General features: G+C 46.4%; 1 protein-coding gene across 3 annotated transcripts in view; it reads right to left on the bottom strand.

The window, feature by feature from the left end:
* KLHL3 (kelch like family member 3) overlaps positions 1-25010 on the bottom strand; it is a 55281-nt gene extending 30271 nt beyond the window's left edge. Inside the window, exons 1-4 of one of the 3 annotated variants that reach the window (XM_074915924.1) lie at positions 24983-25010; positions 11614-11730; positions 8618-8724; positions 3372-3493 (exon numbers count right to left, since the gene is read on the bottom strand). In XM_074915924.1, coding sequence (XP_074772025.1) covers positions 3372-3493; positions 8618-8724; positions 11614-11651 — 267 coding nt within the window. In that variant the 5' untranslated portion in view covers positions 11652-11730; positions 24983-25010. Of the gene's footprint in view, positions 1-3371; positions 3494-8617; positions 8725-11613; positions 11731-19707; positions 19830-24982 lie in introns of those variants that run through there. The other 2 variants (XM_074915923.1, XM_074915925.1) reach the window with 2 other exon arrangements.
* Positions 25011-25511: the final 501 nt, after the last annotated feature.

Here is a 25511-nt window from a genome sequence, read left to right as displayed (position 1 = left end):
GATCGCATTTGTTGGGGTGATTCTCACCCACATACTCCCAATGTTGTTAGAAGAGAATATTCACTCCCACAGGAGCTCAGTACTTTCCTTCATCAAGCTAGGGGGGGACTGAAAATCCCCTTTACCTGCACATTTGGGACATTCTGTTGAGGAGAAATTGAATGAACTTCCCCCAGTAATTCACTACATAGACAATGATTGGAACTGACTGCACAGGCTTGTTCCCTTGTACACACATCCTTCCTTACTTAAAAGAAAAAAGAAAAAAAAAAAACAGAAAAAAACACCAACAACAAACCCAAAACAAAACACTCTGTACAATGAAATGACAATCAGCTACAAAAACACGTGCTTAGAAAAAGAGTTTCTCTTCCTGAGCGCCACACCAGGCCTATAAAAGCAAAAAAAGAAAAAAAAAAAAAAAGAGACAGGTTTCTATTAGAAAAGAAACAACAAAACTACTGTAAAAATACTTTTTGTTGTGAAGTGCTGGCCACCACACAGTATTGGAGCACGCTTGGGAACACTCATTCCTGCACTCCGTGTTACCTTTGCTGCTCATCTTTTTCTCATTTCAGTTCTGCTCTCATTTTATTTTGCTCACTGACAAGATACTGTCTTTTCATTTATTCACAATCCGGTAGCTTGACTGCATCTGTTCGGTTAATGCCATTTAGCAATCTTTTTTCTTGTAGTTTCTACATTGAAATTACCTGGCACCTATAGCCAGAAATTACTTCTTACAGCTGCTGAGGAAGTCTGAAAAACCCCTTTTAAAATGTCCCTTTATAAAGGCATTAGAGCACAGGACATGGCAATAGAAGACCTCAGGAGACACCCTCTGGGACAAGAGAAAAGTCTTAGCATGCCCAAACAAGCCTGTGAAGGAACACTGCTGAAACAACACAGTCACTACCACCAAGGCATCCTTCCAGCTGGATGGCTGACACAAAGCTGTGCAGCAGGAGGATGTGACAATGCAAGGGACCAAACCTGCTCACTTCTTCCTAAGACTGACATTGCTAATCCAAACCAGAGACTTCAAGGACGTTAATATTTTGTCGTTCATGTTGTTTGCCTTCACTGATGTGAACCTTTCCAATGAATCGCAGAATATTCTTTTCTGTAAACTTTTCTTCCTGTGGCTGCAGGTGAGTATTAATGTATTTATGGCATTCTGTTCAGGGGTAAAACACCCAGAGACGGGATGGAAATTTCTCTTTAAACTTTCTATTGGTTTTATCACAAAATTATATTAACTTCCGTAAAACATTTTCAGCATGGACATTTTTAAAACCTAATGAAATTTGAACTCAGTCAGTTAATCTTCCATTAGTTCAGCTTCATTTCTTAGCTCCCATCAATTAATTTACCTCCAACCTAAGGAGTTACTCACAGAGCAGTTATTTAAATAAATCCTGTAGTAAAAAGACCTACTTGACTAGACTGGGAAAAAGCACTATGCCCAAACCTTAGTGTAGTAGTCAAACTTATATTTTATCTTACAGTCTGAGATACGGAAGCCAAAATATAGACAGGGCTCGCTCTTTTTTTTTTTGCAATTCCTAGGCCACAGAAGGCAGGCTTTGGTTAGGTTTTACTAAAAAAGATAGCTTTCCAGTTGTTCAGAAAAGGTAACATCTGGACTTCTTCAGTGACCTTCTGGGCAGGTCTGTCTGCCAAGACAGCAGGACTGAGCTGGCTCTCCAACTCCTGCAACGCTGCTTCTACCCAGGTGCAGCTGCACTCCAGCACCGAAAGGCTCTGGTGGGAACACGGCCAGAGCACACGTAGTCACTTCAAGAAAGCTCCATTCAAGGCAGCCTGACTGGGGCCAGCACACCAGATGGTATCCCGAGTGCAGCACGTCCCACGTGCCGAGTGGGTGCTTCTGGGCCACCTAACAACCAGCAGCATGGAAGGAAAGCATACGTTTCAGAACGCACGTGGATATACTCTTCACATTTCCCACAGGAAAAGGGACCAGCCTGAGAGCATGTAAATGTCATTTTTCCTCCAGCAATGGAAGATCCCAGAGGTCCAAGGAACTCCACCCCAGTTCCCCGCTGAAGTAATGTTATATCTCCCTGACTGTAATTAAGAGTGGGCTACACAGCAGACAGCTCGTCCAGGTGATTCACAGTTGTGTTTGAGCCTCAACTTCTTGGCTGTAATGGCACCTTGAAGGTCTCCACACCGCTGGTCTTCAGCCTACCACAGGACAACCAGGGTCCACACTCCTACCAGTGTGACAACTGCCAGGTTGAGTGCATGCAAGAAAGTCAAGCTTGTAAAACTGGAGGGCAGAACGGGCAATAAAAAATGCACCCCCAGACTTAAGTCACAAAGGATAGCACAGGGCTTAGACTGCAAAGTGGACATAGCTTGGGGTTTTGTCCAAGTTCATGTAGGAAGAACAATGGGTCAGCAAGAACCTGCACCCTCCCTAAGGGACTGGAGGAGAAGAGGATGTTCCATCCACAGAAAAAACTTTATTTCAAGCAGAACCAGTCTAATTTTGCCATCTTAATTAGGTCAACAGAATGCACACAGCAGCACTGCCCCTCTCTCCTCAGCATCACAGACACAGACTTGTCACCCTGATCAACATCCAAGTCACAGAGAGGAAGACAAACAGACTCAAATGCCATGTGCAAACAAAAATGGAAAACAACCAAAAAGCACGTCTGCACACAAGCTCCCAGCATCCCTTCCAGAAATCAGTGGCTAAGTGCAGAGCCGTTTTCTTACCACAAATACAAGTGGAGTCAAAGAAAAAGCTTTACCAGCAGCCACAGCCACGTGACACAGCAAAACGCTCTTCCTGGGCATCCTGCTTTATCTGTAGGCTGCCTTTCAATTACTCTTTCCACTTCTGGACAAATATTTACCTCAAAGAAATTCAAGACAGAGAGCATACAAACACCAAAAAAAAAAAAAAGGAAGAATGCTGTCATTTGAACAATATATTTCACTCAAAGCTCTGCTAAACAACTCAAACTACCCAGAAGAATTTAAAAACTAACAACCAGATTCCTCTGCCATGACCTTAAAAACATTTGACTTGCTGCTTGTTTCAGTCTATTTTGACCTTCGACAGACTGACCCACAAGTCAGCACAGCTTCTTGGAAGGCAAATGCCTGCTCTCGTTAGAAAAGCTCGACACAAAAGCTAAATGCAACATGACTTAAGTGCTGGGAAAACAGCAAAGTGCCTAAAGACTAAACAGAGGCTGGAAGTAACTCTTTTCAAGCTCAACCTTTTGCTTTCTGCAGCCTGAAGAGATCACTCAACCCCCCCAAGGACCTGTGCCTTTAAGTTTCAAAGCTTTTTACTTGGGTGTCCACAGCAGCTGCTGAACCAGACCTACCTGCACGTTCTCTTCTGTCACCTCGATCTCAGCAGTGTAGATGTAATCAATCAGCTTCCTCAGGGTCTGCCCATCAACGTCTTTTATCTCAATCTTCTTGGCTTTACTTTCAGACATGTCTCCTGAAATTCATTGCAAAAGGACAGTTAAAGTTGGCTTTGCAAGACCTCATTGTAGGCCCTTACTCCCCATACCTCCAGCACATCCTCCTGGTATCTGACTAAAAGACTGCCCTGGCACAAGCTCAATTTCTTGCCAGAAAAGAACCTGCCATGGTTCACCGGCATTCAAACACATATAGGGACTAAAAAAAACCAAACAGTATGACCCTCAACCATGTCTCAGCACAGAGACAGATTCAAAGAGAATGTGGACAAGACAATATTTACTAAAAGTATTTTTTAAAATTTTATATATATATGGCTAGATGAGTAAGTTGCAACAGCTGAGTTAGGGTGCTTTGTGGTATACCCTACAATAAAAGCAAGGCAGCATTAACCTCTTTCTTTAGAAAGAACCTGAAACCTGCTGAGGAAAACAAGCACACATGTCAGCAGTTACATCCAGTGCGCTGCAAGCTTCTCTCCTAAATTACCCTGTTGTAACCTGTTCACACAGTTACAGCTTATGCAAAGCATCTGTGCAGAAAGCTGTATTTCTCATCTCTCACCTTCCCAACCTCACACCTCAGAGGCGAGGCAGCCTTTGGATCCAAACTGTAGCCTTTCTTCAAATAAATAACTTGGGGAAAAAAAAAAATATGCAGAACTAGAGCAATAATTTCCCCTATATACTTGTATATACAAGTAAAAGCTGTATCTGTGTAAGAGCCCATACATGAACCAATATTTCATGTGCACCTTCCCCATTGCTGTTGTGGCCAACGCTGCGCAGGCACCACACACACATACCCCATGTGTACCAGGAGCATGCCACAGGAACAAAAGCATGCTGTGAGGAGGAGGAGAAAGGACTCTCCGGGCCCTTCCAGCATCCACGCACAGTGACCTCACCTGGGTTTTAATCACCAATATCTGGAGGAACCACAGAAAAGAAAGAACAAATTCCCAAGCAGAAAGAAAATGGTAAGTGAAGAAACAAAGCTAAACAAAGGCGAGTGTGAAGAAGTGTGAATTCTTAAACCTGGGCATGAGTAATCACTACTCTAAGAAATCTGGTGACTCAGTACTGCTGTAGGATTGAGAGGAAAAATAGTTCCTGCAATCTATGGGAGAAGTAATTACACCCTACATCTCTGTACAGCGTGCAACAAGACGTGGCCAGGCACATTAAGTGCACAGCAGAGTTGGATGCTAAATGGGGTCCAAGGCTGAGCAAAATCTAGATCCTGGAAATGGAACTTTGCAGGCTTCACTTATGCCAATAAGGAGGTAAATAAGAGGAGTGGGATCAGCCTGTAAGTATTAGAAAAGCCAACAATGTCCCAAGAGAAATGTAGACTGCAGTAATATTTGCCCCAAATTCAATTTTTAAAATGAAATAATGAAATGTTAGAGAAGCCCGTGAATGCAAATGTATGAGTACAAAGGGATAAACGACCTACATTTGGGAGGCTTTCAAAGCAGGTAGGACTTTTTAATTGACAAAAGAACTGTCAATCTCCTCCACACATTTCCTCACTCCCCCCAAAAAAACATCTCCAGAGATGAGAGCGGGCTTCTGACAACAGGCCAGTCCCCATCAGCCCACGTGGAGGTGCCCGTAAGGAGCACCCAGGCAAACCCCACCCGCAGAGCCAGGGGCAAGCGGAGCAGCCGGAGCCCTGCGGCATCCGTGGGGCAGAGGGGAGGCTCAGACACACCCCCCCCCAGAGAATCGATGCAGAAATAGCTTGGAGGGACCGATCCAACAACATCATCTGTCTTTGTGGTGTTCATGTGACACAGACAACAAAAATAAAGGCTGTGTGGGCTTTCACACCCACCAGCAAGCTGCCAGCCCTGCATGCTAACGGCCTCCACTGACTCTGCTCTGGTAACAGCCCAGTGCACGATGAGAAAAGGGGAGGCCCGTGTGCTGTGCCCCACGGTCGGATGGGACCCAACCTCTCCGGCCACGCTGGCACGATCCAGTGCCTGCCACTTGCCAGAGGGTGCTGCTCCGGACAGGCCTCTAATGCCGCGGAGCAAGGAAGAACCTAAAGACACCACAAGTGACCAAGGCAGGGGTTGGTGCAGAGCAGGAGCAGGCCACACACTGCCTCCTCCTCCAAGCACAGACCAAAGGCCAACGCAGCCTCTAACACATGGCAGCAGGCAGAGGAGTGGTGGGTCAACTACAGCATCTCATCGCACATCCCTTCGGAAAAAAAACCCCACATCTTAAAGCCCACAGAACCCAACCCCTAGGGTGTCTTTCCTAAGTCAGACTCAAGCCTCACCTACCTTAGTTACAGAATAATTCAAAGCACTAGCATCATCTCTCATACCTAATGGCTGTGCTGAGAAAGGGCTGCCCTGCACAGACCCCGTCCCCACACCACTGCGCTTGGGCAGACACGAGGGACAGGGCAGGAGGGAGCAAAGGCAGGTAAAACAGGCAGAGTGGCTCCAAGCAGACCCTCTTTAGGGGATAAACTTTGCAGATAGCAGCCCCTCGTGAAGGTAAGCCTTCATGCACCACATTCAACACCCAGCAGTGTTCTCTCCATTCCCCTTGGCTCACAAGGGCAGGGAGAGAGCAGAGCTCTCCTGCTTTGTCACACAGACAAAACAGCAGCAGCTCACAGCGCCTTGTTTACCCAGCACAGCAGCTTGCCCTGCCTCCTACGTACTGCACTCCAGAGAGACTTCCCAGTGCACAGCTACAGCTTTTGTTGTTTCTGAAGTCAGAGATGTGCTGAAGGAAAACACGAGTGCGAGGGATAACAAAACCGCAGCCTCTTGCGCATGGGGCAGGCGCTTTGAAGCGGCACACCAGCCCTGCAAGGGAGGTTTCTCGTGCTGCTTCCTCCTTCAGCACTTCTGAAGCTTCCCCAGGTATCTCACAGGAGCAGTCCTAGCAGCATAAATGAAATATCTGTTTCTCTTTCTGAAATTATTGTGTTTTCTTCTAAACGGATAGAAATTACTGTCCTCAGGCATCGCCATGTAATGGTGCCAATGAGCACCAGCCACCATCCAAAACGCTCTAGAAAGTCACTACAGGAAGGGACACTCAGTCAAGAAGTTCTGGGTCCCATTTCTCCTTCAGTAATGGAAGATACAAGTGGAAGATGTGCCTGATCATTTTCAGACTTCCCAAGGCTATTTCAAAGAGGAATGCATAACCAGAAGACACTAGATGGTTTAGGAAAGACCCCAAGGTCATCACAAGGTTATTCATGAGCCCAAAGTCAGGCCCAACCCACAGGGACAGGGCCTGCAGAGCAAGCATCAGGCAAAGGTGGATGAGCTGGGGGTCTCAGTTCGGTTACCACTGTTCACTCACCACCACGTGGCTGCTGGCGCTGTTGGGGGACCCCCCCAGCTCCCCAATACTCCTCCAGTGGGGACTCAGCATGCACAAGCAGCTCCTGCCCTGTCCTGCAAACACCCACATGGTGCAGCTGCCCCCAAGTCATTGGGTTGCATCGCTGATCCAGACCTTAGAAATTTGGGACTAGCAAGGCCAAAAGTGAAGGAAAAACTGGTCTTTGCCTGACCTACTGCCCCCCGGGGACTTGTCAGGGGGAAGGGACTGGCAGGCACCAAGGCTGTCACCCAGCCCAGCCACATGACGGCGGTTAGCTGCTTACTGTTTAACTCACAGCGTGAGGGATTACACGGCCCGGAGAATTCCTCCATGGAAACATGAGCAGCCCTGCACCACCACCTTCCCGCTCAGATGACCTCTAAGGATTAGAGGGTTTTTCCAACAATTTTTCTTTTTTAAACTTCTTGTCAGCAACAAGCATCACAAGCACTCACAAGTCCTCCTCGAGGTTCCCTGTGCAAACAGTTGCCTCTGAGCAGTGTTTGCTCCTCTGCCTCGGCACCACGGCCAATACCCACTTCCACGGAGCAGAGTCAGTGCCCTAGAAAACACAAATGCTCTCCACCTTAGCTCATCACACTGACAAAGCCACCATGGCGAAACCTCACATCTCGTCTCACATTCAGACAACTGTTTACACAGGAGGTTTTTCCCCCCCCCCCCTTCATTACAGAAGGGGAAAAAAGCTTCCCAAATGACAAGCTTTTTCCTCAGAAATGCTGTGTTCTGCTTCCAGTAAAGCAAATAAAACAAAGTCAAGGCTTTTAAAAGGAAGAAGCCACCTCTAGACCACAGGCAAAGGAAAACCAAGCAAGGACAAAACCCCCAAACCTCATTCATGCTGAAGCTGAGGGACAGTAACAACCATTCCCTGAAGCATACAATCATTTTCTTTGTATTTAGTTAAGTCAGTTCCTATCCTGGAAAGGAGGACAAGGAAAATGAGGGAAGCTGTGGAGCTCCTGACCAAACTGATTTTACTAGAATAACTTAAATAAGCTGGTCACTTCCCTGCCTTGGGATTGGCACAGCTTTTTTTGCTGCCCCACCTGGGCACAGCCTCCAAAGGGCACCTGCTATAAGGATCAGGTGATTGGAGCAAGAATTTCATCCTCTTCCCTTCACACTGATGTTGCATCTGCCATTACCAAAATATACCGACTGCAGCAACACACCCTGCAAAAAGGCATGGCTGCTAAAGCACACTGGGATCGAGAGAACAACACTGTTATTTTGGGCAGCAGCAAAAAAGTGCCACGGGAGATTAAACATCCGTGACTGCAAATCAGCATCAGCAGGGCTGAGCCTTGAAACTACAACTCCTGTGCCAGCAACTTCTTTGATGTGCACCATGAACATTTAGGGCACGGCACACGTGCTTGATGTTAATGATGTGTTTTCCTGACCCAAGGTCTTGTAAAGGGAGAAAAAAAAAAATAACCAACGCAAAAAGCAGTGAGCCAAATCTCATAGTAACCTCCCCGCGACTCATACGCTACCCGCTAACCCCACACCCAAACAACCACCCCATACCCACGTACCGTGCCTCAAAGAATTAGTTAAGGATGACCAGCACCATCCACGGAGCGTACCAAACTGCAGACCTAACCGTATTCTACCTCTCGAGGAAACCCTTTCCTCGCCATGCCTACTGCCTGGGGTGCTGCTCCTGCCAGAGACACAGCCAGAAGCCTCTGGGTTTGCAGTGGCCCATTCAGCCCAAGTCCAGTGTCTGGTGTCAAGAAGAGTACCTGTAAACATCGCACAAAAATAAGGGCTGCAGGCCGCAAGGACCACGCGGTGGGCTTCCATCTCCACAGTTTCGGCCACAATCACCACATCACAGAGGAGCCGCTTGCTGGAAAAACACCAGAAAAGATAAAGATCATTTCAGAACTACTGGTCAGGCAAAAAGCTACAATCGGTAGAGCCTGGAAAGGCAAGCAGAGGACAAGGCACCTGAGCTTCTGTCAAATCCCAGGGGAAGGCTCCCTGCTCCTTCAGCTACCAGCTCCTGCCAGTGTTTGCCTACAAAGCAAAGCCTGAGTCCTCCTGATGCTGCAGCCCTGCCTGTGGTTCTGCTTTTCCCAGAAAAAAAAAAAAAATAAATAAACTGGAAGCCAAACTAGGCATGCATGCTGTCCGGAGAACTGACGGGTAAGGGGCTCCTTCCACCTCTTTCAAAGAAGTAGGGCTTGGAGAAGGCACAGGAGAGCTTAAGAGTTTGGGCACTACCTGGGGCCAAGCTGTAGTACAGCTGTAAGACAAGAAATAGCTGTGCAAAGGAGCACCAGCAGCACTTTAATCCTTCCACAGGGAAAAGGTAGAGTGGAAAAATAAAGTTATTTCTGTACTTCCTTCCATGTTTAGTCCTAAAGAACATGACCACCAAAACATCTGGCACTGACCAGCACAGAGCCTGCCTCAGCCGTCTCCCAGTGAGGAGATGTCAATCACTGGAGTTTATCCATGGGCCTGAGAACTTTTTACCACATGAATTAGTCTGGGATTAAGAGTCACTGGAATAAAGCATAGGGTTCCAAACAGAAACCAAAAAACTTCTGAGCTCCCCCACTGACTCATTGTACAGCTTTGGAAAAGTCACTTCATTAACTACTGACCTTTTCTACTAGCCCCACGTATGTCCTTTGAGGATTCATTAGTTAATGTTTGCACAGGGCTTCTGAGATGCCGACAGCTAGAAGTGCTCAGCCTCCCAATACGTTGGTTTAAGATGTTTGAGCATACAAATGCAAAATAAGGGTGTTCTTTTCAAATGTCAAGCCTGAAAAAGGATCAGCATCTGTAAATCTAGATGTCGCCTTCTCTTCAGAAGTGCTTATTACCACGCTGCACTTTGTCTTTAGGAAACTGCGTATCAAATAAACACACAGACAGCTTCTAACGGACTAGGTATGGCTCCTCTTTTCCATATATTAGAATACCTGAACAAAACATCTGTGAAATGAAGGGTTATAGTTGGAAAACAGGAAGAAAGTAGGAACTTTAGTAGTCTGTGCTCTACATTCCCCCCAGTTTGGAAGGGATGATGGCAATGAAGGTTGCTCTTTAACAGCCTCTTAATGGAGGCTTCTTCATTTCATTCAGCTTAAGTGAAAAGTGCTCTGTTCAGTTCCTCTTTGGACTAGAGTTATTTAGAGTACCACTCATGAAATTAATTTCATCTACATCTGAAAGCTCAAAATTTCAAGTGAGCAGTGTATAACAAATAGGCTAAAGGCTTAGCAAAAATTCTTCTAGACCCTCTGTATGAGATTTCTGGATGCATTTGAATGGAGGCATGATTATTCAAGGTAGCTATTTACACCGATTGTTGACAGCTTAACAGATCGCAAGCTCAATGCACATACACTAGCCGTGAGAACTGTACATTCCAGAACAGCAGCAGGAGCTGACAAAAAGGAATACCCCAGAAGAAGAAAACATCAAACAGATGCTTAAGGGCAGCTTTCAGTCTTCCATGTCTTATCACTTCGGTATTGCACAAGATCTAGCTAACCACAGGCACTAAGAAACATTGTCCATCTCCAGCTATTCCCACTACGCTTCAATTAACAAAGGAATAATAGCAGCACAATAGATTTCTGAATATAGCTGCACAAACCACTATTTTCAGATCCTTTGCTTTTAGTACAAAGAACAGACTAGAGGGATGCCAATTAAAAAAAAAAAAAAAAACCAAAACCACACCACCACACCAAAACATACTCCACTTTACGTAATTGTTACAAGGGAAAGATACTTGTTCCATTTTCTGTTCCTATGCATCTGAGAATTGCTGTCAGACATCTGTGGAAGGAGACATTTCTAATTCTTCTCCACACTGGAGAACACGTATATTGAGAAACTACTTAATCCACAGAAGAGGTGGCTATTACAGCATCTTTTGAGTACTTTGTGGATTGTGAGGGAGCGCATACAACCATGCGTATGGCAGGTATTTTCCATAGGAATTCTTTTTTAAAATGGATTTCTAAGTCTCTATTTGAATGGCAAGGGACTGAACTGGTCAGGGAAACGCTCGCTGAACTTCTATCTGCTTTAACCACTGCCACCACATTGCTGATGTGATGACAGCGGCTCCTGAAAACCGCTTGCTGCTCTTTTTTCAGCCTCCATTCTCCCTGTACCCAAACAGCTGTGTAGAGACCAAGGTGTTCTCTTTTAACCAATATCAGTATTTTTAAATTTGCAAGTAGAGAGCTGACATTCTTCCCGAGTTGTTGCTTTTTTTTCACTCCCTACTTTGGAGTGCTAAGCCCAGACTGAATAGCACTGCTAGTTAAAGAGAGTAAGAACTGTTCATTAATAATCTTTGGTCTGTAATTATGCGTAGGTGTCTTAATGTCTGTAATGTTCTATTATTGGTTTTCAGACCATTAGCTCAGTTAAGAACATAGTTTACAGCTGAATTTGCTGTAAGTAATGGAAAAGACTAAGTGAATTATCATCTGTAAATGAAGGCTATTGCTCAGATAATGTTTTTGAGCCTAGCTGGCCTCCTTCTGCTGGGAAAATAGGGTGATCTGAGATTGGGAAGAGTAAGCCACCACAAAAGGGCTGTATTTTAGCTGTCTCTTCCTACTTGTTGATTAATTCCCTAGATGCAATTATTAGCTGTGACAAAGATGGCACAGATTTTTTTTAAGTCTCCCAGAAGCCCTCCTGTTCCAACCAGCGTGTTTCTACTAAACCAGAGAGGGTGCCCATTAAGTCAAAAGTGTACCTCCGCAATTCATTCATGACCTTGAATGCCTTTCTCATGTGAGAGGGGTTGACTGTCACTGTGCGCTGGTCCTTTTCATCTTCAGCTGCCTCAGAGGATCGGGAACTCTGCTTAATGCTAAAAACAGGGACAAAAAGAGGAGTAGAAAGTTTGATTCAATGATTCAAAAAAAAGAAATTATCATAAAACTGCAGCACAGGGATTATGCATGGAGTTACTTGCATGTTTGTTAGTTGGCTCAGGTTCACTGTATGAAGAGCATCACAAAATGCAACTACTTCTGCATGGATGTTGAAAGCCAACTCAATCCACATTTCAGTCAGGGAAGGAAAGGAAAAAGTGCCAAACACTTGAGGACAAAGCCCAGCCTTACAGGCTTCAGGCCAGGAAAGCAGTATAAGTTGAAATTCAAGCCAGAACATCATTGCCTCACTGAATAGAAATAGACTTCAGCACTAGGAACTACTGGAGTTACCACGGATACTTTAACATCCATATAGAGAAAGAGAAGTTTAGCCTTCAATGTCCCATCTGAAAATCTCAAGCATGCAATACGTGATTTGTACCTTCTTCTATAGAGGCAAGTAGAAAAGGACTATTAATACTCCCTGCACAGCTTCCAAAGCATTAGCTTTACAGAGGCCACATCCATTTCCATTTCAGAAATAGGTCTATTTAGTGTCACTGAAACGTATAGAATGAATTATTAAAGCAGACCTTCCTATCAGAACCACCAGCTCTAGAGGTAACGTCAGACCAGATGCACCCAGCTATGTGCTGTGTTTAACCAGGCCAACAGGTGCCTAAGGCACATACGTGTCCTCATTACTGTGTTGGGAACACAGGCTCTCTATACAGAATTGACATCAGGTCGATATCTCTACCTCGCTGATCTGAAAGTGTGTGAAATCACTCAGAGCTAAAGGTTTCCACCTACGAAAAAAGCAGCATTTAGAGTCAGGTCCCTGTTCTGCTTCCACCCACGGCTCACCCCTCAAACCTGCCAGCAGGCAAAGGCAAACAAGAAGAGTCAAACAAGGTCATCCACGTCGAAAGCCAACCCCAAGAGAATGGCAGACCTCAGGCTGTAACCCCATGGCCACCACGCACCAGACTGGAGACCTTCTCAGAGTCTTCCTTCCAAAGGACCATCTCCCTCAGCTTCATGTTCCTCCCTGCCACCTTTATTACAGAATCACAGAATCATCTCGGTTGGAAAAGACCTTGAAGATCACCCAGTCCAACCATTAACCTAACATTGACAGTTCCCAACTACACCAGATCCCTCAACGCTATGTCGACTCTACTCAAACCCCTCCAGGGATGGGGACTCCACCACCTCCCTGGGCAGCCCATTCCAACGCCCAACAAGCCCTTCTGGAAAGAAATGCTTCCTAATATCCAGTCTAAACCTTCCCTGGTGCAATTTGAGGCCATTACCTCTTGTCCTGTCGCTTATCACTTGGTTAAAGAGGCTCATCCCCAGCTCTCTGCAACCTCCTTTCAGGTAGCTGTAGAGGGCGAAGAGGTCTCCCCTCAGCCTCCTCTTCTTTATTTGGGCTTGTATCACAATCAAAAAGGCTGAATCAGGTTAAACCAGTATTCTGGGCAGTTTAGTATCTTGACTTAACTGGTGACCAGAAGATGATGCCTGAAGGAAGGTACAAAGCCAGGGAAGTGCAAGGATCCTTCCCCAGAAAACCTGCCACCCTCTGCTAAGGTGTGTATGCATGCACATAGATATCTATAGACACATATACCCACACACAACGTGTGTTTGAAAAAACAGTTATTCACAATTTACAACCCCTTGACAGTTTGAAGCCCTTGGTGAACATTACACCCTCGCTGTTGCCTGGTCCCGACTGGTGACTGTTACCAGCACCATGTCCCTTGAGCCCACACGAAGCTCTTTGCCCCCCCAGCTGTCCTCGGTGGGTTGCATTGTCCTTCTTCTAGAAACAAGACACTGATTAGCAGCCAAGCTGCACACAGCTCAAATACATGCCTGCATACCGAGCAGCCTCCAGCTTTGTGTCCGAGACAAAGGTTAATGCCCCAAACCAGCCAAGTTCAATTCTTTCACTTTGCTGAGCAAGTGAAATATTTTCAGTCATAAGTGAAGCCACAAGGCTGAGCACAACATCACTCAGCACATGTCCCAGTGAGGGAGACGAGTTCCCAGACCATGTTACAGTCATCATCCAATTAGCTTAGTTTGGCTGGATTAAAAGAAAAAAAAAAAAAAAAAATCAGAAAGTAGAGTGCCTCTTGTTCCATGTTCAGTATTCAAGGGACTGGTACCAGGCAACAAGACAACCAGCTTTTCTGTCCCCGAAGAAAGCTGGACTCATTCTGCGCCGCACGTACCGCCAGCGGCACTCACGGGCACAGAGCAGCGGCAGCACTCGGCTCTGCCCCAGGTCTGCACACCCCAGCGAGGGGGTTTCCTTGCTCCAGAGACACAGCCAAATTCAGCTAAGCCTCAGTGTTGTATCTACCAAAATCCCTGGTTGAAATCTTAGGCCAAGTGAAGTTTGGCCACAGCTTTAAACCCCCCAGTGTAAACCCTTGCTTTTTAATCAGCTAAACCTGCCCTCGCGGCACGCCGGCTCCAGGGAGGGAAAGCGCAAGGGACTGAGCTTTCAGTCTCCAAAGCTGAAACATGTACAGGAAGCAAACAAAAACAAACAAAAAAGAAAGAAAAAGGAATAAAAAGAAAGTGAAACCAAAAGGCAACGTCAGGGACAGCTGTACCCATCGCTCTGGGGCGGGACAGCTGGACCGCTGCGGGACACCGCTTCGGTCATCCTCAAAGACAGACCTTGCGGGATGCAAAATAAAGCAACACACACAAAAATCATGGGGCTTCTTTAATAAGAAAAAGCACACTGCTGAGATTTATTTATTAGCACTCCAGTGCCGGAGACCAAAGATTTATTATGTTCAAACTTTTCTGCTGGCAAAAGATACCGTTCAAAGGACATGGCAAGTTTCATTGAACACCAAAGTAAATATCAGATCAACAAGCCTTCATAAAACCTCAACTCCACCGTTTGTGTATTTTAAAAGCAAAAACATTGCTTCAGCATTTGTGAAAAAGATTAGTCAGTTCTTCCTAAAATGTATGAAAAGTAACCTTTTAAAAAGCATGCTAAAAGACATCCTCAGCTTTATTAACAGGGGTGGATTTCACATTTTGCCAAAGGCTCACCATAAGAAAATACTGCTGATAGTCTGGTTAAAAACTTGCTTCAAAAAAATCAAGATATGCTATTTAAAGTTTTTCCAAATGACTCATAAAAAACACATTTGAAAAATTAATGGCCAAGAGCCTTTAACTCATCTTTGAGACTGACTCAGCTTCCACAGAACCGTGTTCCAGTAATGGACTGAGGATGATTTTATCTGCAAGGAAGATTTCACACCCCCATGCACGCACTCTCAGAGATCACCAGCACATTTCCAACATAAAAATGCAGGAACCTAAACGCTCCAAGCAAATGCAACCTGCCACAAAGCAAAAGCTACCCCTGACAAGACGAAAACAGTGCATTGCACAGCCCTCTTCTGAGTCTTTTTTTCCCCACAACACTAAGAATTGTTTCACTTATTACACTGTTACTATATTAACGGAGCAAAGCAAGGGAGGAACAGGGTCCTCTGATGAAAGCTCACCTGGACGTGCCCCTGCACCCCGTGACCACAGAGCCTTTCCCCCAGCACCCCTGCGTTTGCCTAGCTGCTGTCCCACCACGCCGGTGGGACTCGCAAGCCGGCTGCCAGGAGCAATTTGTTCTATTCCTGGGCTATCCGAGGCCATGCACCAAGTGAATGAACAAATGGTTTCATTCCCCTGGGCCAGATGAACATCCTTGTTAGGGACACAGCAGGATTCTCCTAAAATAAGCCAAGAGGCTCTTCCTTTCAGAGCGCGCCAACCCCACCGCCACCTCCTGTGTGGCCTTTCAACGCTGTCCCCAAGTAGAACAAATGAACCCCAATTTGAAAGTTCTCAATTAAGCCAGTGGAGCTAATCACAACCCCATTTACACTGTGTTCCTCCTCTCCAAGAGCCACTGGCAGGACTTGGCTCAATCTACCCTTGGCTCAACAGCACAGCTCCTGCCTGAGCATGGCTGCGGAACAACCAACAGAAAGGTATTTTAAAAACCCATAACCCATAGCTCTGCTGCATGCATGTATCAACTATAAAGTTGGGTTGCCTTAGTTACCAGCAGTAATTACAGACGTCTTTGTAGATTATGTGGAAGAATAAAAGCCTTCCTTAGAGCTAAACTGTCCCCTGGCAAGATTATTGCCGTGCAGAGAGCTGGTAAACCCCAGGAACAAAAATCCCGGCTTTGCCAAAACCAATTCTACCACTGGCTTTACTGGAGCCAGGAGTTCACCCTAAAGGAGGGGCAGATCTCAAATGCACTCTCCTCTGGAGCAGAGAAGGATGAGCTTCTGCTCATGTTTCTGGGAGAACAGTGGCTGGGCTTGGCTCCTAGCCCACACATGGGCACCACAAAGTCCCTCTCCATCAGGCTCTCACATTGGAGAGATGAGGGGACTCCAGACATGTCCAGTCCAGCCCAGCCTCATCCTGGTGTGCAGCACTGGGGGGGGTGTCCCTGGGAGCTGCTCTTATCTCCTGCCTGTGTACCACAGGCTTTGGTTTGTTCTCCTGGGTTGTCCCGTTACACCATGGAGCTTCAGCCCCCCAAGGTTGGACAAAGAGTCAACAGGGCTCGGTGACATGCTCTCCTGCAGTGTGGGCAATCCAGCACCTCCACAGGCACTTATATTTACTTAAAATTGACATACTAACTACAAATTTTCAAAGCCTATGGAGCTTCTTTGTGGGATATGTTACAATCATCACCATAAAATATTAATGTTCACTCTCTGATAGGTTTGATACAGTCCTGATCTAAAAATCTGACAGATGCCCAACAGCAGTTACTAGTGTTCAAAACTCAAATGCCTCTACTAAGATATATGGAGACCAAAATATTAATTTAGTCTTGGCAAAATGAAAAATCATTTCACCTTAACTAGCGTGATTCCCCGTTTAGAATCAATGGCCAAAATCATGGCACAAATACATTATGCCCATGGGTTTTATTCCTCAAGTCAGGCAGACACAGTAAGAAAAAGGTGTCACTATAATGGCATATTCATAAAAATCTCAATCTCTGAATAGGTATATACAAAGTAAAAAAATGTGACTAAAGGAATACAAATACTGACATGGATTCTGGGCGGATTTCAGAGAAACATATTATCATTAAAACATATGGAAGGTAGCATAATGGAAAGGATTATTTTTTTAATAGCAATATTATTTCCCCATTTTGTTGAATTTTTTCAGTGCCTGTATCAACATGGAGACATTAGCTTAGAAAAACACACAATTGGTATCCAACAGATCCCCAAAAGGATATTCATAGCAAAGGAGACTTCAGGAACTACGGAGAAGAAAAGTCTTTGATGACAGTAATGGAAACAACAAAAAATAACTCAATCATGACAATACCATTTGCTTTCAAAAGCAAATATTGTATTTCTCAAATACTATGAGGACACTACCCCTACTCAAAGATAAAAGTTAAAATTACAGGTGTTTTAATAGTTAACCAAAAAAAATTCCAGGGGTTTTTTTTCCATTTAAATTCAGACACATCTTGCAAATTCAGAACCAGAGTACCATGCTGATGATACAGCCTTACGTAATTTCTCCATAAAATGAAAGTCCCTATCAGCACATTAAAAGAAAATCAGAATTCTGAAATAATTTCTTGCCAAATGTGAATGTTTCAGCTTAAATCCCCCTTGTGCCCAGGCTGCTTCTGCCCACGTGCAATGACATGGGCACATGATACCACTGAACAACTCGGATGTGCAAGTTATCAGGATATTTGAGTCCGGGCAGGCTTGGGACCAGAGTCAGAGGTGATGCAAGCACCAATAACGTGTTCCCCACCTACTACAAAAATGGAAAAAAACAATAACATTAAAAACCAGGGAGAATTATGCTCTTATGAAAGTCACAGAGTGTAAAATTTGAGGCTTAATCTGCATGACACAGATCTACGTTGAAATGCAGGACAAATGTATAAAAGCAGGCACAGAACCAGCTACGGTGCTCACCCACCAAGGTCATTTTTTAACACCTCCTCCCAGGACTTGCCCCGAACAGGCAAAGCAGCCTCAGCACAGTCCCACACAACATGCCCTTTTGAACCCAAAAGGAGGAGAATATTTCCAGCTTTCCTTGCCAAGAGTCAAACCCCACATCATTACTGCCTGCGACCAGTTCAGGAACACCTTCCTCTTCTCAAAAACTAGAACTACAAGCAGCAATTTGGGTAATCATTCCTCACTTTCAGAGGAAGAGAAAAATGCCGATGGGGACAGTCCTTCATGCACTGACAACAGATGGTCTGGAAAAAAAGGAATAGGCAAAACAGTCCAGGTACTTTTCCGGTGACTTTTTCACCACTGTATCCCCAGCAAAAGGCCTCCAGCCAAAATGAGACCATTGTTGGTAACCATAAAAAAAGTTAATAAGTAATAGTGCCAAGGATGATCCCAGCCTAGGGTATCAAAACAGCTCCGCTCCACTTCCTCAAACACTAGACTCATTTATACATATAAAGAAAAAAAGAAGGAAAACCCACTCCATGGGCTAGAATCTAGCAGGACAAGCAAAGATTTCAAGATACCTGTAATTAATTAATATCTGGACTAATATTCAGAGGTAGCCATGCACACCCTTACGGGAAGCAGAAGCCCTACAATGACATTTAAAGAGCGATGTGACAAAGTTTTGTTCTGCACATTAAATAACACAAACAATTGTAACCCTTGAGTCACATAAGGGTAGAAGGCTGCCCTTCAGAGCTGGGAAAGCAACTCCCACAGGCTGCTACGAGTGCTTTGCCTCAACAGAGGGAAAATTTCCAGAATTTGGGGGTTGACCCCAGCTTAATTTTCCAATGGATCATATTTAAACAAAACTCCTATCAAGCCCTGACGATTAGTACTACCAGCAGGTCAAGCCCTCTCTCTTGTTTCCCCACTCCCTGCAGGGTCACCAGCACAAAAGGAAGCACTCAGCATATCCTGTGGTGTTGTTTTGTTGGGTTATTTTTTTTAATACCAAAAAAACCCACCCAAACCAGCTTAATGTTTAGTTTTGAAGCAGTACAAGTGAGCTTCTGGTGTGTGAAAGGCACCCTGAGAGAGGGGAGGAAAAACGAAGAGCAAAACCACTGAACATCTCTCCGGCGTCTGTGAAGTCCCTGTGCAGCAATAACCTCTTTTATGCATTCAGTGGACATGAGGTCGATCCTGCAAGCACTTCTGCACACAGGTTTTGGAGCAAAATAGCTGCCTTGCAGGAAATAAAGTATACATGGCCCAGCTATCATGAGAGAGAGAGACGGGATCCCCCCCGGCTGCCGCGACACCCGCGCCGTGTACAGCGTCCGCGTACAGGTAAACGGACCCCTGAAGGCTCCAGGTTTTCATTCATAAGTCAAAAAAGCAGCAAATATCAGCGGGTACGTCTTCAAGTGAACGATGAAGCCGGGTGCTGGAGGCTCACGATGCAAGCAAAGGCAGCCAGAAGCCCAGCGATTTGCGAGGCACGTCTTGTGGATGGAGCGACCTGCAGCGCACCACCGCGGGTGGCCCAAACACACCCCCCATACCCCCCCCCCCCCGGTGCTCCACGAGGGATTTTAGAAAACACCCCACAGGAGCAACCTCCTTTACCTCGTTATTCGGACCTAAAACACATCCTCCCGGAAAACCACCCCGCTCCTTCGGCTGGGCTGTACGGGGCGAAGCAGCCTGTCACCATGACATGGCACCATCCAGCGGGAGCACGGCAGGCGCCCAGTGCAGAGGGGTTGCTGCAAGCGGGGAGGAATTGGAGGGGGGGGGATCCCCACAACCCGCGTCCCGCATGTCTGCGCGCTGCCCCCGGGGAACGGAACGGCCCCCCCCCGGCCCCGCATCCCTGCGCGCCCCGAGGAGCGGCGGCTCCGGGGCGCACACAAAGGCTCGGCGGCCGGTACCCACCTCTCCTCCTCCATTGTGCGGCGCGGCGGGGGCCGGGGCCGGGGGGGCGGCGGGGCAGGCTCAGCGCCCCGGGCCCGGCATGGCTGCGAGCGGCCGCCCCCGCCCCGGGCCGCTTCCTGCGGGAGCGGAGCGCTGCGTCCCCGGCGCGCCCCGCCGCAGCCACCGCAGCCCGCACCGCCCCCCGCCTCCTCCTCCTCCTCCTCCTCCTCGCAGCCTCCTCCCCCGGCGAGCTTGCGATCGTCTCCGGGCAACGGCAGCTGTGGAGGGGCGGCCCGGGCGCCGGATAACGCCGCTGGCACAGCCCCCGCTCCTGGCACCGGGGGACCAGCTTGGTCGGTGCCCCCCCCCGCCCCGAGCCGTCCTAACGGGCGAGCGATGGCGGCGAGCGGGAGCCCACTGGGCAGCAGGACGGGGAAGAGCTGGAACCCCGCCGTCTGTCTGCCCGCGCACCCGTCCGTCCGCCCGCCGGCTGTTGGTCTTAGTCCTTAGACCAGATGCCTCCACACTCCGGAGTTGGCCTCTGGGGAGATGGCGGACGAGCCGAGCGGCCCCAAACCACCTGAATCGGTGCGATCCAGAGGCTAAAGAAAAGTTTGAGTGGACTGAAAATCCCCAGGACCGACCACGAGGTCAAGGCCATGCCCAGGCCAGCGGCAGGACTGTGGCTTCAGTGGCTTTAAACCCCAACAGGGGAGGTTCAGACTGGACATTAGAGAGAAAAAAAAAATCATCACACAAAGAGTGGTCAGAGAGTGGAACAGGCTGCCCAGGGAGGGGGGAGTCTCCATCCCTGGGTGTGTTTAAGGGTCGTTTGGATGAGCTGGGGGGGGGATGTGGGGTAGGGGAGAACTTTGTAGAGTCGGGCTGAGGGTTGGACTCTGTGATCCCGAGGGGCTTTTCCAACCTGACCGGCCTCCTGCTGACGAGGGAGAGGGTCCCAGCCCCCCTAGGTCTCCCCACTCCCTCAGCAAAAAAGCAGGATCTAGCCTCCAGTTCCCGAATTTATAAAAAATCAAGCAGTCCCTCTGTGCAACCCATCAGGCCAAAGACAAGCTGTGTTAGGCAAGCTGGGTCCTTCTAAGCTGCGGGTGCTATTTAGCCTAAAGCACTGGACTAAATCACACTTACCATTTTTTATTCCAATTGATACAAATGCAGGGGGTTTTACATAATTTTGTTGTCTCATTTTCTCAATCTTATTCTGTAACAATGGGGCCCTAGAGGTTAATTATAATAAAGGCAAGAAACATTTGCTTTCTTCATTACTCTTCCATTCACAAAATGTTCTAGTGCCAAGGAAAGAGATAAGTCGAAGTACCAAGAGATTTCTCTTGCAACATGACATTCCATCTCTCTGTAAATAAATCACCTCACTCTTCTACATTTCATAGAATCGTAGAATTGTTTAGATTGGAAAAGACCTTTAAGATCATCGAGTCCAACTGTTAACCTCACACTGGCCAGTCCACCACTAAACCACGTCCCTAAACACCACATCTACACATCTTTTAAATGCCTCCAGGGACGGTGACGCAACCACTTCCCTGGGCAACCTGTTCCAGTACTTGACAACCCTTGCAGGGAAGAAATTTTTCCTAATATCCAACCTAAACCTCCCGGGGTGCAACTTGAGGCCATTCCCTCTTGTCCTATCACTTCTTATTTGGGAGAAGAGAGCAACCCCCACCTCGCTACAACCTCCTTCCAGTTAGTTGTAGAGAGTGATAAGGTCTCCCCTGAGCCTCCTTTTCTCCAGACCCACCCCAAGAACACCCCCAGTTCCCTCAGCCACTCCTCATAAGACTTGTGCTCCAGACCCGTCACCAGTGTTGCGGCCCTTCTCTGGACACTCTCCAGCACCTCAATGTCTTTCTTTTAGTGAGGGGCCCAAAACTGAACCCAGTATTCAAGGTGCGGCCTCACCAGGACTAAGCACAGAGGGACAATCCCTGCCCTAGTCTTGCTGGCCACACTATTCCTGATACAAGCCACGATGCTATTGGCCTTCTTGGCCACCTGGGCACACTGCTGGCTCATATTCAGCCGGCTGCTGACCAACGCCCCCAGGTCCTTTTCCACCAGGCAGATTTCCAGCCGCTCTGCCCCAAGCCTGTAGCGTTGCAGGGGGTTGTTGAGACCCGAGTGCAGGACCCAGCACTCAGCCTTGTTGAACCTCATGCAATTGGCTTTGGCTCATCGATTCAGCCTGGACAGACCCCTCTGCAGAGCCTTCCTATGCTCACACAGATCAACACTCCCACTCAACTTGGTGTCACCTGCAAACTGACTGAGGGGGCACTCAATCCCCTCATCCAGATCATTGATAAAGATATTAAACAGACCTGGCCCCAGCCCTGGGGAACACCACTTGTGACCAGCCACCAACTGGATTTAACTCCATTCGCCATCACTCCTTCTCCTCAAACCATGTCCTCAGCCGAAGTTTCATACATCTTTTAAAATGTATCAGCAATGAGGATTGAACAGATGCTATTGTACCCTTCACATGAGGGTTTCAAAAGCTTTTTGAAAATCTTCACTGGTCATCACCCCATTCTTCAGATAAGAAAACTTAACACACCTAGAAGTTAAAGGAGTTTATCAAAGTCGCATGGGGACTTTAAAGACCATTTGCCAACCTCCCCATAAACAGATAAATCCACAAAGTCAAACCTCACACAGGATTCAGGCTGAATTCCTGCATCTTCCCTCTGAAAATCCTGTTAAAATCCCAGTTTAACATCCAGTTTCTCAAGTACTTCCCCAGTGTCCATTCAGCCTTACACTCTTGATGCACAACTTGCAAAACTGCAAGACATGAGTTCAAACCAGAGAAACAGGAACTATACTAAAAATGGTATAATTTACCTAGAAAACGAGGGCTAGAGATTGTTTCCATTGAGTAAATCCCTCAGAAACCATAAAAAGTCCAGACACAAGAGCAGGTCCTGAAATTGCTGTGAAGTACCTGTGTATTTTTATTAACACACAGCTTTTCAATAACAAAATATTAAGCTTTCACCATAAAAATCTACATCTCACTTCAGTCAACCTGGGAACTAGGCTCAACCTAGGTTGAACCAAACCAGCAATACCTTCTTACATGCTTTGCCCCACTGGCCTGTGTACTGCTGGACTCTATAAATGCCAAGAGCAACCACAGAAAAGTAAATCCCAGTGACAGACAACAGCAAACTGGTGAATAGTCCTTGCCGGAATGGGACAAAAGCATGTTCCAGTAGAGATTACCTTTATATCAGCCTTGCAAAATAATCGTGACTGGGTAACAACCCCAATAAAAACAAGAAAGAAATTTTTGTAAATGCAGAGATTGATATCTTGAAAAAGCACCCAGATAAAAGAAATTAGTAACACCTGATGGGTGGAATTTTTCCAGCCTCTTTCAAAATTCCTCATCCCAAGTAGTCCTAAATTCCTCCCACATCTAATCTACTTTCAATCACTGACAACCATATAAGCGATGCTCAGAGCAGGAAAGTCCAGAGAATGCCTGTTCCAGCCAGTACCACCATCCCTTGGCCCACCAAAACCTTTCCAGATCCCTGCAACAATCTTCAGATCTACAGTGGAAGACCAAATCCCCCAACTCTAATGAGCCATAGGGAGAGGAGAAATCAAAGCATTGCCAGTGTCCTTATGACAGCAAGGAATTTCTTCAATAAAAATGCCAGGAAGGGAGGGAATGAAAACAATCCCTGCCAATCTGATCCAAAACTCTCTCCTGGCCCAAGGTCTGGCAGCTGGTTTAGCCCCAAGGTTGTAAGTAAAGCACATCAAGTTCTTCCGAGAATTCAATTCTGTGAAGAGTACCAGTACGCTCGGACAACACCCTGTCAATCTCCACAGCTTCAGCAGAAGCCAGAAAGAGCCCCCTCCCCAAAACCCAGCAGAAAGCAAACTGCATCAAGGCAGGAAAAAGCCCTTCCAGGCTCGGCAAGGCAAACTGCAAGAGCCCCAAATCACAGGCTCATACAGTGCAAACAAGGATTCAGGAACCCTTCCCTCCCCTGTAGATCCCCATTTCCAGGTATATGCCAATATACACATTCCAGAGATCCACGTCATAAACAATTTGCTATCTGTAGCACCTCTCCTTTTTAGTTGCATGAGTCCCTCCACCAAAATGTTAATCAAGTTTCTTAAAAAACTATGGCTTCTACATTGAAGAGCTGTGAAAGGTGTACATAAAACACTGTATTCATGGAAGCTTCCAATGCTGCATCTTCTCAGCCTAAATTATTTTTCATTCTGTTTTATTTAAATATCTTTTTAATAAAAATATAGGGGGTTTTAATATATATTTATAAATGTATATACTAAGTGTATATATATTTATATTTGAGTGGCCAACCTGATCTAATCCTGAAGCTGGTCCTGCTTTGAGGGGTGTCTCAACCATACTGCCTCCAGAAGTCCCTTCCAACTAAACTTACTCCATCATTCTAATTAAGTAAATATTAGACAGATCTGTATTTAGACCACATTTTCTGGAATATGTTCCACTAAGGAAATTAATATAACAAAAACAGTGAAAGATATCTACTGAAATAGATGTCTTGGCATCTCACTGAAGTCACTTGGAGGTGGCACTCGGGTGCTGCACTGGCTCCCAATGGACCCAGAGCACAAGGCACCTTGGCAGAGAGTCCTGAAGGTACCTGCTGCCCAACCACTGCTAGAATTTAGAGTGTGCCATATTGCTTTCACACAATAAAACCAAAACAGCAGCTAAAGTTTAGCTACTACAGCAACCCACGGGGATCCAAGTTACCCCAAGGCTCCAAAGGAAGCTCTAAGAGACCTGCTAGGTAGGGACCTTCCCAGAGCAGGAATCAGGGGTGTTTTGGCATCTGAAGCTTACAGGTTCAGAGATTCCCACCAAAGCACTGTTTTCTGAAGCGTGTGATTTGTAGAGGTTGAGGGCTGGAGCATCCACCCCCGCCCTCTGCCCCCCCAAGTTCCTGCTCCCCAGGGGGAGATGCTGCAGAAACCATCAGCACCCCCCCAGCCTCCGGGACTGTTGCCCTCTGCTGGTAGATGTCCCACTTTCACACTCCTCTCTGCTGCAGGCCCGCGCAATTGGGGTGTATGAAAAACGTTTTCCTTTACTCTTCAACATAAATCACCTTTCCTATAAAAACAGTGGGTTTACTTCACTAGCTTCATCATAACGTTACCACCTTCAGAATAACAACGCCTGGCCACCTTCACCCCCAGGCTGTGATTTCTGGGGTTAAGCCATTGTATCCCTCACCTTACGCAGCAGTAACAGACGAGTTGAACATGTTCTTCCTGCTCCTCCTCTTACTCTTTCCTGTAACATAAGCAACTGATGTCACCCGCAGTCAGCTACGGCAGAGGCACAGACTTCCTGCCCTGTAGTCATACGTATTTATCAGAAACTTGATGGAAGGTTTTCAGATAGAGCACTCAAAAGGAAAAATTAACATTCAGGAAGAAAGCTGTAAAAACAACTGTTGTGGGCACTGGAACAAAGGCAAAGGCCAGAATTCAGATGCCTAAATACTATCAAGTTCCTCTGCCTCATGATTCCATAGCTTTAACTCCAATTTCTGCCCCTACTGAAGTGTACAGTTCTTGCTACAGCCTGAACACATGGACTTGGGAAAAAGTTTAGGCTATGGTCCAAAATTTTTTCCCAAAAATTTTTGCTTAAGTATTAACATATAATTTTATTGTGATTCTTTGTCTTTATAATATAACCCTCAATGTTTCCACTACTACCTTCCATAATAAGGGGAAACTTCCCATATGCTTCATTA

This window comes from Athene noctua, chromosome 12, assembly GCF_965140245.1.
Source record: "Athene noctua chromosome 12, bAthNoc1.hap1.1, whole genome shotgun sequence".
Classification (NCBI taxonomy): domain Eukaryota; kingdom Metazoa; phylum Chordata; class Aves; order Strigiformes; family Strigidae; genus Athene; species Athene noctua.
Note: the sequence above shows the minus strand (reverse complement) of the source record. Positions and strands in the feature narration are given on the sequence as shown.